This window comes from Coffea arabica, chromosome 6c, assembly GCF_036785885.1.
Source record: "Coffea arabica cultivar ET-39 chromosome 6c, Coffea Arabica ET-39 HiFi, whole genome shotgun sequence".
NCBI classification, from domain to species: Eukaryota; Viridiplantae; Streptophyta; class Magnoliopsida; order Gentianales; family Rubiaceae; genus Coffea; species Coffea arabica.
In genome coordinates this window covers 17,744,259-17,758,832 of record NC_092320.1, presented here as the reverse complement: position 1 = coordinate 17,758,832, position 14,574 = coordinate 17,744,259, and the positions used below count along the sequence as shown (strand labels likewise).

Below are 14,574 nucleotides of genomic sequence, written 5' to 3'. Positions count from 1 at the left end.
CCTTCTTTCCATCCTAAATTCTTTCAAAACAAACAACTAACATTATTTTAAACGTCAACATGATACTCGAATCAAAAAGGGAAACTGAAAAACAGCATATGTAGTAATAACAAGTTAAATAAAACTTGTCAATATCATCTTTGTTCCAGAAAGTAAAGTGCTTCACATATGTAGTAATAACAAGTTACAATGTGAGAGGACAAGGAAGTGTCAGTTCTTGAGTTTTCCTTGCATTTGAGGCTGAATCCATGTTGTGCCACAATATGTTCCTTGCTTTGGCTCATAGCCGTAATACTCACTAAGATCGCAGGACTGTCGAGTCTTCAACGAGTAAGAAGAATAATAGTATCTACTGTTCCCATAGTTTGTATACACTATATTGTCTTCCCAGCCTGATGCTTCTTCAACTGCTATCGACAGCGAATGAGAGAAGTCGATAAAAATTGCTCCACCGCCTAAGCTATCCAGAGCAATCCAGTCCATGAGAGACCAATCAAATCTGTAGATGTAACCCAACTGAATATCATGAATGCTGAATAATAAAAGCTGCCCTTTGTATTCAATCAGGATTTGTTTGTTTGATGCTAAATGATACAAACTTCGTTCTTTGACCAAACTCCAACATCTGCCGACGACATCGAATTTTGCTAACTTCCCTCCCCAGAAAACACAATATACCTCACTTTTTTCAGAACTGTAGACAATACTCTTTACTATATCCCCTGCCTGCGCAACAACTTGGGTTCTCCAGTTTGTCTCCCCAAAAGTGTATGTTCCAATGTGTAGCTCTTGATTGACATGGTATGCGATGAAGACAACACAATCGGGAGAAGTGGGAATTCTTGAAAAAGCAGCTCTAACGTAACCAGTACAACTACTTAATGATGGTAGCAACATGAAATCATTAGAGAACGGATTATAAAAGAAAAAAGAGGTACCATTCTTCCTAAGCCCCTTGAAGAAAAGCAGCCAGCCTTGTTCTGAAGCACACGGCCTTGCTTGGAAGACAAGGCTCATATATTTTGACTTCCAATTGTCCTTCTTAACAGGATAAAGTTTTCTCGAATCTGGGTTGAATAACATCCCATCAAGTGTTAGTTTTTGACTGTTGTTTTGGAAGCTCTTACGCCAATTGTACTGGAACATCCACCAGGGTAGTCTACTACTCGTTAATGGCTGAATTGTTAAGATTTTTGCTTGCCACTCCTTGCAAACTAGGATCGAATGAACTCGATCATATAAGCAAAGTTTCTGAATGATTGTTCGTAGGAGGTCTTCGTGAAGATCAGCCCAGGGCCTTGTTTTACCCTTCCGCTTCTTAATCTTCTCCGCCATGTTGATCTGTAACAAGGATGCTTTGGATTGTAAAGGTTTCTCTCTTTGAAAAAAAGGATATATATGAAAAGCAGCTTAGTTTTACATGTCTAGATTGTGGAACAAGTAAAGCCCTAACTCATAGTAGAAGAAATTTGCAATTTATAGTAGTAAATTTGGAGCCAACTTGCAATATAGCAATTAGATGGCAGAGTTTGAGTATAGCTGGAATACCTCAGAGTAAAGAATGGGAATTTGTGGCGTGTTAGAAATCACCCTCCAAGAGAGGAACAGGTATTTAACTGGCAAGTCAAGTGGTAATATAGCAAAAATAGAAACTTGTTCCTATAGAAATTGAGACCGAGATTATTGGTAGGTTTTCGTCTTGAGCATCGTATCGATATATGATTGGTAAGATTAATTTTAAGGAGGAAGTGAAATAATTAAGCTCAATCACTAGTTCTTATTTGACATAATGATCAAATTTGTATTTTGGGCATTACCAAAAGAATGGTAAATCACTATTTATCCCCTTTGGTTTTGAATTTTACCACACTACAAACTTCTATCGTCCAATATCATCCACTTAATTCCTCTTTCTTTTTTTTTTTTTCTAAAGTAAAAATTAAAAGAAGGATGGAAAACACCTCCAGTTCGGCAATTGACAAAACGCGAATAGGTGTGAAGTATGACATAGCATATGGCAATTTATTTGTTGTTTACGTGACTATTTATTTATAAGGATGGCCCGCCCCCGGCCCCGCTGCCTACAAATTTCCCCTACCCCCGCCTTGCTTGTCCCATGGATGCTCTCGTGGGGTTAATAAAAATTTGTTATATAATTTTATTATAGTTAAATTTTATCAAATAATCAAGTACTAAAATATCAATACATCACCAAATTATTATTCATTGTAATTTCACAATTGAAACTTATAAAAATAATTAAACAAAAGTTATTTGAATACAATCCAACATGATGAAATAAATACAACTAAAGTAGTCAAGTTTTCACTTTTGATACAAATATAATCATTAATTTATTATTATGCTTGTGCTTTTTTTTTGAGAAAAAAATGTTATTGTATTTTTTTTTTTAGGTGTGTCCCGCAGGGAGTGGACCCCGCAGACTATTAAGTGTAATTAGGGATTTAGTATAAATGTATTAGTAAATTTAGTATAACCAATTAATAATTTCTATTAGTAGACATATATAATTATTAGTATAATTGATAATATCAATTATATTACATATACTAATATACATTATACAATACATATAACTAATAATATCATTATCATAAGTTTGTAACTAATTAAATTATATATTTTATATATAATTATAGGATCAATCTTTCCTACACTGACAGTGTATACATTGTCAGCGTTAGATAAACGATAACTATGCAAAATATAAATTTGAAATTCAACTTTTGCACACATGTCATGGATTCAACGATGATAGTGTATACACTGTCAGTATATATAAGATTTACTCATAATTATATACATATATATTTTTTATATATTTATTTTTTTAAAGCGGGTGGTGAGACGGGGTACACTCCCCAGCCCCCGCCCCGTTCCTAAGAGGGGAGAAAAAAATTCCCCCCGCCCCCGTCCCATTGGCCCCCTACGGGACGGGTGCCTGCCGCCACCCGCGCCCATTGCCATCCTTATTTATTTACTTTTTGGAATCAAAGAAAGTGAATGCAATTGCGAAAAGGAAGGGGCATTTGATCATTGATTTAAAAAATAAAAAAATTTTCCCCAGATCTACCCGCCCATGAGTACAAGATGGTGACTTTTCATAGCATAGCGGATTTCATTATTTAATGAAATTATGATGTGTGCGTGAATATATATATATATAAATATTATTCGCACTCAATTTTTTGTTATTTACACTTTCACCATTTGTTTTGTCATATAGTTTAATAATTAAAAACTATATGACTAAAAGGACAGTAGAAGTGTGATTAACAAAAATAAATGTGTAAATAACATTTTTCTATATATATATACATATAACTCAAAAGAAGTGCTTCCCCAATTCTTCCAAAAAAATAAAAATAAAAAAAATCTTTTGGTATACTTTTGAAAAGTTCTGTTTCACACATACTCATTGTGAATTTGTGATATGTGAAGTATTAGGGGCAAAGATACTAAATTTCGCACCACAGACCAATCTTCAGCTGTAAATGATTACTGGACATTCTTATTATTAGGGACGATGCAACAAGAATTTTAGTAGAGATGCCCCTTACATGTGTGTACCTAGTAACCAAATTAACTTCTAAAGTGAACATCACAAGTTCACAACCTCTTGCTCTTTGGCACATCAGATGTACGTATAGCTGCCAAGCATAGGTGATAATTGATAAACAATTTCTCCACATATAGATAATTCTTCATCAACTGTATTTGAAATCAGATCAAAACAAAAAAAAAAAGTCCACAATAATAAGAAAGCCATAAAAAAAAATTACGAAAATAGATTAAACACTATTTATGTTATTTTTTGGCATTGAGAGCCATGAACACAAATTAGTCTCGAATACTACCAGGTCTAGGAGGCTGGATCCAAATTGTCACTCCATCAGAACCCAAGGTTTTCAGTGCTTTGATCATCGTACGTATATCTTCAAGAGGTTTACACTCTGGACTCTTCAATATTGGCGGATCATTCAAAGAAAAAACCTTCACTTCCTTAGTTTCATCATCAAAATAGCAAATACAGCCCGCAAGGTCCGCTGCATCCCCTAGATCTCGGACAACAAATGATGTAGGACTTGCAAACAATGCTGCACCCCCTCCCAAGCTTTTCTCAGCAATCCATGCCATTGGATTTTCCTTGTGATCGAATCTGAAAATGCACCATTCATCGCAATTTTTGCTTGCAGTTGCCAATCGAACCTCTCCATCACATCCAAACAAGTGAAAGTGATACACAGAGCTTACAGAAAAATGTCGTGGAAAATGTTCAGTAAGTATAATACTGCGATTCTTCTCAAAACTGTAACATCCCAGCATTCCATCCTGGAAGATATAATAGAGTAGTTCATTAACGTATAAAATGCTCTTTGCTTGAGGATCATCCTTTCTCTCCGCGATTACTTGTGTGTTCCAATATACATCACCAATTTTATACGTCCCAACACGTGTTTTCCCCAGTGAACAACAATACAGAACGAAGATTACGCATCTTGGAGAAGTAGGGATGGTGGAGAAAGTGGCTAATTCAACATCATAAGCGAACTTGGGCACCGAGATAACAAGGTCCAAAAATGCATTAAAGAAGGTGAATATGCTTTTCTTGGCAGACCCTAGATAATCAGCTGTAACTATAAGCAACCAACCCTGTTTGGAGGCACAGACTTTCGGACATCTACCATCGTGACAAATGCACCTACCAGTTGGAGGATATAATCCAGGACTGGTCAGACAATATATGGGGTATCCGTGACTGATCGGACAATATCCGGGACTGGTGGGACTATATACGGGACAGGTGGGACTATATATGGGGGTTATATCACGGATAGCTGCAGAAGAAATCTCATTTTTGATGAGCACAGTTGCAGAAGTGAACCTTGTTGGATCCTGTGGGTGGAAAAGCTGACATTCAAAGGATTCGTCTGTAGATCTACTACGCCATCGGGTATAGTTATGGTAATAAGTCATAACCCATGGAAGTTTAGCACCAGGAGTGCCCCAGTTCTTGCAGACTGAATCAAAACTCACTTTATCTGACAGGCATGGTAATTTGTTCTTGATGATTCTCAAGATGTCCCGAGGAAGATCAGCCCAAGGCCTACTCTTGTTTTCAATTTGAATCTTATCCGTCCCCATATATGTTAAGTGGGTATTAAAGATAAATTTTTTTTTAACGTCTTATTAGAGCACTATTTTCAGTTTTATTGCAAGAACTTTCTCAGCTATATATCGTGTAATCGAAAAATAAGACCCTGTTATCGTTGGAGCAATGCTGTATATATAGACGCCGAATAGAAGGGGTATGGGAAGCTGGAGGCGATGTGGGACATTGGAGAGTATTGGAATCCAACTCCATTTTACACCCCTAATTTCTTATTCATTCCCACTTGGCACACTCAATTTTGTCCTTTTTGCTCTTGTCGTGATTCTTGAGTTGCAATTCAGTCCTTAATCTCCCAACTTATACCATCTTAATCCTCGTCATAGCTAGAAGCTCAATTAGATTTTGTAGGGTTGTAAAGATTAAAGACTAAAATTAGAATTTTTGCATTGTTTTTAAGCTTTAAGCTCCGTTTGCGGTTAAACCATCTTTTGCGGTTACGATACTTTCGATAAAAAAGCACTTTTAGTTGTTAAAAATATTTTTAAGGTGTTTGGTAAATATCATCCCATAAAATTAGGAGTAGAGCTTATGGTGTTAAAAATATTTTTAGCACAAGATCAAATTTAGTGTTTTCAGAGTAGATTTTGTGATTTAAAAATAAAATAATAAATTTAATCATTTTATCCTATATTGTAAAACAAATAAAGAGATAAATACATTTAAAATTTTTTGAATTACACATTATTTAATACAATAAGTACTTATTGAACTATATCTCCAAATAATATACATAAAAGTATTTAAATACTTAATAAGTACTTCTATTAAAAACTTTATTGAAAAAATATTTTTCAATAAACTACCGCAAACTTAAACAAACCTAAATCCGCCCAAACATATAATTCTCAGTTCACTATTTCACAAGGGTAGAAATTAAATAATTATTCACTCTTTGATTGAATTTTTTTTAGTCTAGCTATTATTGACAAAAGTTAATCTTTTGGTGCATGTATTATCATCATATTGCGCAATGTGACGATCAATTTGTGAGGTTTTAAAGATTTAAAGACTAAATTAGGTTTTTCTACATATACAATACTTTTTCTCGAGAAAAAAGATCTTTTAGGTCTGAATCCTCAAATTATGAAAATTGCCCTTAAAATTCATCATAGAAGTGCAAAAACTGAAAATAACCGGACATGTTTCTAAATTATCAGGTTCCGGACCTGCCCGTAGCATACGCCTTCATATCTACTGATTATTACCTCTCCTTGTCCCGCCAGGAAAAAAAAAAAAAAACACTACCAAATGTGGCTACCGAAGCCCCGATCCGATTTGCTGCCTTTCTTCCTCTTCTTCCTTGCAATTCCCTCTCCTTCAGTAATCTATTGAGTTACTAGTCATTGGTAAATTTCCCCTTCTTATAGTTTTGTTTCTTTCTTTGGATAAATTTTCTGGTAATGCTATACTTCTTTGATTAGTTGGTAATTTTCTTACATTGATGTGTTACATTTTCATGTTGGCTTGTGATTATTTATTTTTAGTACATACGAGAACAAACTTAATGCTGCAATATTCGATAGGGGGGGAAAAAGGGTCAAAAACAAAGAAAAAGATACAGTGGCAGAAATGGGAAAAGAGGTGTTGTTTCCGAATGCGCTTTTTTGGTTTTGTTTATGAAGAAAAAATATGTTCTTTCTGCCCTTCAATCGCTTTGTTTGAGTTAAGATTTTTGGATATTACGGTTATTGATTGCTTTGAGCACGTTTCGTTGTTTTGTTGATGGAGCAAAATCTGTTCTTTTTACCTTTGTTTTCTCTGTTTGAAATTTTGATTTTGGAACCCTTTAGGCAGTTTGAGTAATGGAGGCTGAAAGCTGGGCCAATTTCTCGGAAACAAGTGATTCTGAGGGTTGCTTGGATGACTTAAATGATGAGGAGAATTTCTATGCATCTGGTGACATACCCAAGTTGCAATTTAGGTGCCTATAATTTGTTTATCAGTTTTTTTTGTTCCTTTTTGGGTTGGTTTTGTGGATGAAGTTCCTCCAGATGACTTTGTGCAATTAATGGTTGTTTTTGTTGCCCCTTAAAGGAAAGATGTGTCAAAAGCACGGTGGATTGATGATTTGGAAATGGCTGAGGTGGTGGAGAGGAAGGGAGGGATGTGGACAAGTACTGGAATAGTTCGTAGAGGCAAAATTTACTGCTCTATTGAAGAAACTTTGTAGGTGATGTGATTTCTGTTTCTTTATGTCGACATATTCAGGGTTCCTTTCTGTTTAAATTGTTTCATCCTTATTCAATCAGTACAGGAGACCAAAGAAATCAGAAAATGATCATATTTTGCATGTCTTGATGCTTCTGAGTTGGTGCTAAGTATATCTTTTATTAGCACTTGGCTTGACACAATAAATTTATGGAATTTTTTAAAACATAAATTTATTAGCACTTGGTTTGTTGCATGTCTTACTAAATTTATGAACTTTTTTAAAACATAACTTCTGAATAGCCTGGCTAATATTGGCGTTGTATCCTTTTCTATAAGTAAGGTTCCTTCAAGGTTGAAAAGTGAGCAATGAATTTAGTGTTTGATAAACATGACCGCAGATGTGGTTAGTTAACTTATGGTGGCTTTACTATAGGAGAGATGCAACGTATGAGTTTCTGTTACCTGTCATTGTATGTTACCGCGTGACATGTTCATTACCAAAAAAAAAAAAAAAAGCTTGGTTAATAATTTAAGTTTGAAATTCACTTCTCTTGTTTGACTTTAGGTGCTTGCTACATTCATAACTTGAGCCATCTCGGTTCAATGAAGCTCTGAAGTTTGGTGCATTGATTTCATAGTGTGACATCTTTGAGTAATCTTTGGTATTCTGAAAGACCATACTTTTTTGCTTTTACTGCTAGTCTCTCATTTAGACCACTTCCACTGCATTCTGACAGTGTTCAATTTGTTCAAAATGGTGATATGCTAATTAAGATGAAAGAATGCCATCCTTAATCCCTCAGATAACATCAAAAAAACGAGCATTTATATTTCCATTTAATTCATCCAAAAGCTTGAATTTCACAGAATATTTCACTAGAGTGAGGGTTTTAATTCTTGCAGACAGCTGTATTTTGCAATCATGGAGCATTCTTGATATTTACATTCTCTAAGAATTAAGCTACACATCAGTGTTTGATAAATAAAAGATTGGTTTATGTTTGATTTCAAATTAGGTAGTCGACTGTTTAGCACCAATTTGCTCAACCTGAGGATTTCATTAATTTCTTTATTATGAGCCATATCTACTGAAGTAGAAAAGGACCAGCAGTGGCACATAAGATATTATTAGTATCGCTTAATCGCTGCATTTTTGGTATTTCAAGATAATCTCAGTTGTTTCTCTTTTGTAGGTTTTTGGCTGAAATTGGAGCTTTGTATCTTCTGGATGAGGACAATACACCCTTTCCTCTGAAATATATTTATAATAAAGTCCAAGAAAAGAAGAATGGATTCTCATGGGAGTCTTTTGAGGCATATAAACACTTAAAAGCTCTTGGTTATGTTGTTGGGCGGCATGGTATACCTTGGACAATGAAGACTGATTCTAGTGCCCAAGATTCAACAGATGTAAATGAGAGAGTGAATGGAGAGTCAAGAGAGAATTTTATTATTACTGAGATGTTTCACGGCATGGACATTAATGAAGTTAGACCATTATTTGATGTTTACCCTCCTAATAGCAAGTTTAAGAAGTCTTCTCCTGGCACCCCATGTTTCATCCTCTGCCTTACAAGGTAATTCTAATTCGGAGCTTTATAACTTATTCTGTTTAAATCTGCAGAAAACTTATGTTGTGCATATGGTGTCTGTGTTGAGTGGCTGATGATACATGCTTGAATGCATAGACTCAGAAACTAGAAGTTTCTTAGGGGATTCAAGCAAGATTGCCTTTTTTTAAATTTAATTCTAAATTACACTAAGCCCCTCACCTTTATTCCCTTGAACATTGTTAGTATGCAGAATATGAACCCCTTTTCTCAAGCTCTCCTTTTATGACGTGAACTTGAAAAGGTGATGGGCTTTTTGTGTCCTGGTTTGTGTTTTTTTTTTTTTTTGTATTTAATAATAACGAAATCTGCTTCTTGTGCTAGTGTCCATCCTCTGTCAAAACAAGAGATTGAGGAACTTGAGAGATGTTGTCATGGCTGCCCTCTAAAATTCTGTAATGTTGATCATGGACGCGTCAGTTTCTTCTCATTCAACAGATTGGAGCTTCCTACACTTCCTTGATCTTTTCCAACAAATACACTAAATTTTGGCCTTGGATGAGACGAGCTATTGTAGACAAAAACTGAACGATGTATGTTCCTCTGGCTTAGTTTCAAAGAACAAATGCATTGTGAATTGTTTTTGAGTTTATCATTTGGAAGTTAAGAACTTGGTAATGGTACACTTTGAATCGAGCACATGGCAGCAGTCTTTTGTTATTTTGCTACAAGTTGCACCATGTAGTGAGTCATTAGATTAGGATCAATAATCTGATGGAAGATTTGTACTGTTGGTTATGGATTTTGTGCTTATTACTTTGTCTAGGATGTCTTCCTACTAATCTGACGTTTCCCGCTCAATCTATCCTAATTTGGTGCGAGTAACCTTTAAGTTCTCTCTGAAAGTGTTCTAAATGCAGTTGCAAGCCTTTTGACTCTCCAAAACATGATTTGCATATTCGCAATGTTTATGCAGCGGATACAGGGCTTTGTTTTCATTATTTCATTCCAGCATGTCATTAGCCATGTAGGCAGACACTTCTGGTGATTTGTCTAAAACTTGATCTGTGTCTGCTATGCTGGTTATTTCATCCCAGCAACAATTTCTGATGCCTGTCCAAAATAACTTCACACTATTTTCCTGGCTGAGGAGACTGTACTCACTTTTTTCCTCCCCCTTTCCAGTCACAAACCATTGTTTGCCGTCTTAGGACACAGCTTTCTTTTTTTCCAAACGATAACAGCTTTCATTGATAGTCAAAGTTACACTAGATGAGCAACTGCTCTTACATCTTTCTTGGCTAAGTTTACTAGCCAAACTGGGAAAGATTCTTCCCACTCTATATCACTTGTCATTTGCATGGCAAATTTTGCCAGATTATGACTTACACAGTTCCCTTCCCTATTAACAAAGGAAAAGTAACACTGCTGAAACGTGTCCCTCAGTCTAAGAATATCTTCCACAATTGTTCCCACTTTCGGGTCCCTCCTGCATCTTGCCTTGATACTTTCCACAACTCCTTTGCAATCAGATTGGACCTCAACCTTCCTCCATCCCATCCTTCCAGCTTTAATAAGTGCTGTTCTAATGACAGTAGCTTCCTCCACCGCTGCTTCAGTATACCTCTCGTCTCTTCCAGCCCAAGCTTTCAGCACTCCCCCATCCACCTGTCTTGCAACCACACCCCACCCTATTATTCCCTTTGCTGTGTTCATAGCTGCATCCACGTTCATCTTAACAAACCCCTCTGCAGGGGGTAGCCATTCCATTGAAGCTCTCTGCTTATCTTTTTCCTCCAGCACCTTCCCTCTCTCCATACACTGGGCTACCTCATTTTCATTCCACTCCTGGACTGCCTTCATCCCCACTCTACCTGGACATCCTACCTCACTATTGAACTGAAGCCTATTACGAGACTTCCAGATTTGCCAAAGCAAGTTCACCGTGAGACAGATGTGTTCCACTCCCTCATTCCTTGCCTTTGCCTCCATTAAACTAATCCACCATAGCCAGAAGCTTTTCCTGAATTCTAGCAAACCATCCCACTGTATTGGTGATGCTTTCCAGATAGACTCTGCATGTTTGCAAAAGAAAAACATATGCTCCAGTGTTTCAGGTTGCTCCCCACAGCAGGCACACACCTCTGATCCTCTTCCAATCCTTCGCTTGATCACCTCATTCACTGGCAATATATTTTGCAGCGCTTTCCATATAAAATGCTTTAATTTATGTTTCATATTAAAACTCCATAGGATCTTCCATACCTCAGAGCCATGTTCATTCCTACTACTCCCCCCCTGTACCCCTACCTCTGTCTCCCCTTGCTGCAGTTCCTTAGCCACCACATATCCTGACCTGACAGTGTACTCCCCATTCTTACTGTGAGGCCATATAAGTTTATCCTTTCCTCCATGTAAGCTCAGTGGAATAGCCAAGATCCTTTGGCAGTCTGCCTCATTAAAGGTTCTCTCCACTAGTATTCTATTCCATTTTCCATCTTGTATCAACTCCTGTACCATCTGCATTTGACATTCTGGCGGCCTTGTTGTAGTTACCTTACCATGGTCCTTACCTAACAACCACCTGTCCTTCCATATGTTGATAGTGCCTCCATCTCCTACTCGTTTCCTAGCTCCTGTTTCCAGCACCTCCCTCGCACCCACCACACTCCTCCACATCCATGAATCAGAATTCCTAGGCTTCATCTTCCATATGGACTCCCCCTTGAAGTACTTACCTCTCAGTACCTTACTAACCAATAAGTTTGGTTTGGTTATGATCCTCCACAACTGTTTTGCTAGCATTGCTTTGTTAAACTCATGCAAGTCCCTGAACCCCAGGCCTCCCTTCCCCTTAACCTGAGTTAACTTCCTCCATCCCATCCAATGCACTCGTTTCTCATCTTCTTTGCTCCCCCACCAGAATTTAGCCATGTCCCTACATATATCTTTACATAGTCCCACGGGTAGCTTACAGCAATTCATAGCATAGTTTGGCATTGCCATAGCCACCGACTTTAGCAATACCTCCTTACCTGCCTGGCTGAGCATCTTTTCCTTCCATCCCTTTATCCTGTTGTTCACCTTATCCCTTATATAGTTGAACACTTGTGCCTTAGACCTCCCAATTAATACAGGGAGCCCTAAATATCTACTCTGTCTTACATGCTTCATTCCTCCCAATTCCTGCAATATCCCCTCCATACTACTCTCCTCAGTATTCTTACTGAACGGCACAGAGGACTTTTCCGTGTTGATAGATTGTCCAGATGCTTTCCCATACGTCTCCAGCAGTTGTCTCACTCTACCAGCTTCCTCTAGAGTTGCCCTGCAGAAAATTAAGGTATCGTCTGCAAACAAAAGGTGTGAGAGAGCAGGGCTTGCCGCAGTAATTTTCAAACCTGATATCCTGTGTTCCCTCATGGCTGTGTTTAGCAATTTAGAAAGCCCCTCTGAAACCAGTAGGAACAAGAAAGGGGACAATGGATCCCCTTGCCTAAGGCCTCTAGAAGGTCTGACAAAACCCTTTTTCTCCCCATTGATATTAAAACTATATGTCACAGAAGACACACACTTTGAAATCCAGTTAATCCAAACAGAACAAAACCCCATCTGCGACATGATCTTTTCCAGGAATCCCCATTCTACCCTATCATAGGCTTTAGCCATATCAAGCTTAATAGCCATAAAAGCATTCGTACCACCCCTCCTATTATTCAAACAGTGGATAAGCTCATGTGCAATCATAATATTATCAGTAATATGCCTTCCAGGAATAAAAGCGGATTGATTAGCACTAACAAAACAGGTCAGGAAAGGTTTTACCCTATTCACTAGGATTTTAGAAATGACTCTATATATCACATTACACAAGCTGATAGGCCTGAACTGAGAAACTAAGGTAGGGAAATCTGTTTTAGGGATCAGAGTAATACATGTTTCGTTTATAGCTTTAACAAGTTACCAGAATGGAAAAAACTAGAAATAGCAGCAATCAAATCTAGCTTAACAATATTCCAAAACTTTTGAAAAAAAACTGGACTCATACCATCCGGACCTGGAGCTTTGTTAGGATGTAAAGAGAAGACAGCTTTTTTGACCTCCAATTCTGTTATAGGCCTGGTCAGTAATGCATTCATATGATCAGTAATGACCTGTGGGATACACTGAATGATTGGTGCAAATTCCTCAAGGATTGGAAGATGTGAAGAGCCTGTCAAAGTATCCATTTATCTCCCCCACCACTTCCTCCTCATCTTTACACCACTCTCCTCCCTCCTTCTGCATTGCTGTAATAGAGAGTATTCCTCTTTCTCCTCCCAGCCACAACCGCATGAAAATAACTAGAGTTCTTATCCCCTTCTCGCAACCAGTTCACTCTAGCTTTTTGCCCCCAAAACAATTCTTCTTTCTTGTATGCATCAGCTAGCCTCCTCTTTAATTCCCACAATCTTTGTCGCCTATCTGGGGTGCTCTTCTCTCGCACCTTTTGGATTTCTTGCTTAATCCTATCAATCTCATACCTAGCATTGTTCTTCAAGCTCTTATTCCAGCTCAACAATGCCATCCTACATTCCTTTATTCTATTTTTAACCTGAAACAACCTCGATCCCATCTGCTCCTTACCCCAAGCCCTCTTAACCACCCCATGCACCTCCTTATACTGTAACCATCTCCTATCAAACCAGAACCTTCGTTTCTTGTTCCTATCTTTTGGTTCAGTGTGTAGAAGGAGCATACAGTGATCAGAAGCTTCATTGTGAATATGATAGCATTTTGCTTTTTCAAACTTCATCCTCCATGCCCTACTCCCAAGCATTCTATCCAGCCTTTCTCTCACTTCTCCCTCATTATCCCAATTATTGCTCCAAGTCCACGGCTTACCTTCGAATCCAATATCTATCAGTTCGTTTATACTAATAAAATCTCGAAATTGTTTAAAACTCCTTTCAGATCTCTGTATTCCTCCCCATTTTTTCCCATTACTTACTATGTCATTCATATCCCCAACCAGCAACCATCTATTACCCCATAAGTTCCTCCTATTCCCAATAATTTGCCATTGCTGCCCCCTAGTCACATCATATGTACTAGCATATACGCACACCAACCACCAAGAAATCTTTTTACTCGGGTCCTCAATGCATAACTCTATAGTAAAATTCATGTATAGAACTCTTTTAACCTGGACATCCTTTTTCCACATTACAGCCAAGCCCCCTGACCTTCCTACTGGATCCACAACAAACAAATTATCAAACTTTAATTTCAGCTTCAACTTGTTCATGTAACACTTCTTATTTTTAGTCTCTGCCAAGAACCATATCTCTGGGAAGTGGAGTCTATTTACCTCCTCCATTTGGGAAACTGTCAAGGGTCTTCCCGCACCTCGACAATTCCACACCATGACTCTCATGGACACTGTGGAGCCCCATTCAGGTTGGGCTCCCCCCCTTTACTGGCTCATTCCCCTGACCCTCTCCTACCAGTTTCCTTTGTTTCCTATGGTCACTCTTACTATCTTCCCTCCAATCACCCTCCCTGTCCATATTTTTCCTTTTCCCCTTATCCGTTTCCATTGTTGTGATCCCATTACAATCAGTAAGTGGCATCCTCCTTCCCATCTCCTGTACCAATCTTTTCCACGCCCTGTTCCCTTTATACTTGCCAACTTTATTT

At 37.7% G+C, this 14,574-nt stretch overlaps 4 protein-coding genes across 9 annotated transcripts; 1 reads left to right on the top strand and 3 right to left on the bottom strand.

Moving 5' to 3' along the window:
- Positions 1-210: 210 nt before the first annotated feature.
- Positions 211-1,335, bottom strand: LOC113693037 (F-box/kelch-repeat protein At1g57790-like). The gene has a single exon (XM_027211623.1). The coding sequence runs from the start codon at positions 1,333-1,335 to the stop codon at positions 211-213; it is 1,125 nt and encodes a 374-aa protein (XP_027067424.1).
- A 2,526-nt stretch (positions 1,336-3,861) lies between these two features.
- Positions 3,862-5,166, bottom strand: LOC140008652 (uncharacterized). Its single transcript, XM_072053490.1, has one exon. The coding sequence runs from the start codon at positions 5,164-5,166 to the stop codon at positions 3,862-3,864; it is 1,305 nt and encodes a 434-aa protein (XP_071909591.1).
- Positions 5,167-6,322: 1,156 nt separating this feature from the next.
- On the top strand, positions 6,323-9,720 carry LOC113691878 (uncharacterized). 6 transcript variants are annotated; one of them, XM_027210201.2, is made up of 6 exons: positions 6,323-6,540; positions 6,985-7,115; positions 7,229-7,360; positions 8,539-8,922; positions 9,142-9,199; positions 9,280-9,720. In XM_027210201.2, exons 2-5 carry the CDS (start codon positions 6,997-6,999, stop codon positions 9,182-9,184), a joined length of 678 nt encoding a protein of 225 aa, XP_027066002.1. In that variant the 5' UTR covers positions 6,323-6,540; positions 6,985-6,996; the 3' UTR covers positions 9,185-9,199; positions 9,280-9,720. The 6 variants fall into 6 exon arrangements, 5 of the variants coding, with proteins under 5 accessions (XP_027066002.1, XP_071909277.1, XP_027066001.2 ...); XM_072053176.1 differs by lacking the exon at positions 9,142-9,199 and having other exon boundaries at positions 6,989-7,115; XM_027210200.2 differs by lacking the exon at positions 9,142-9,199 and having other exon boundaries at positions 6,326-6,540.
- Positions 9,721-13,153: 3,433 nt separating this feature from the next.
- On the bottom strand, positions 13,154-14,302 carry LOC140008651 (uncharacterized). The gene has a single exon (XM_072053489.1). The coding sequence runs from the start codon at positions 14,300-14,302 to the stop codon at positions 13,154-13,156; it is 1,149 nt and encodes a 382-aa protein (XP_071909590.1).
- Between the last annotated feature and the right edge of the window lie 272 nt (positions 14,303-14,574).

What these genes read in the sequence shown, in the direction of transcription:
- LOC113691878 (XM_072053176.1), top strand. Translation starts at nt 6,997, where the DNA reads ATGGAGGCTGAAAGCTGGGCCAATTTCTCGGAAACAAGTGATTCTGAG. An exon ending in ATACCCAAGTTGCAATTTAG is followed by an intron (nt 7,116 to 7,228) that starts GTGCCTATAATT and finishes TGCCCCTTAAAG; the next exon opens with GAAAGATGTGTCAAAAGCAC. An exon ending in TGCTCTATTGAAGAAACTTT is followed by an intron (nt 7,361 to 8,538) that starts GTAGGTGATGTG and finishes TCTCTTTTGTAG; the next exon opens with GTTTTTGGCTGAAATTGGAG.
- LOC140008652 (XM_072053490.1), bottom strand. Translation starts at nt 5,166, where the DNA reads ATGGGGACGGATAAGATTCAAATTGAAAACAAGAGTAGGCCTTGGGCT.
- LOC113693037 (XM_027211623.1), bottom strand. Translation starts at nt 1,335, where the DNA reads ATGGCGGAGAAGATTAAGAAGCGGAAGGGTAAAACAAGGCCCTGGGCT.
- LOC140008651 (XM_072053489.1), bottom strand. Translation starts at nt 14,302, where the DNA reads ATGGTGTGGAATTGTCGAGGTGCGGGAAGACCCTTGACAGTTTCCCAA.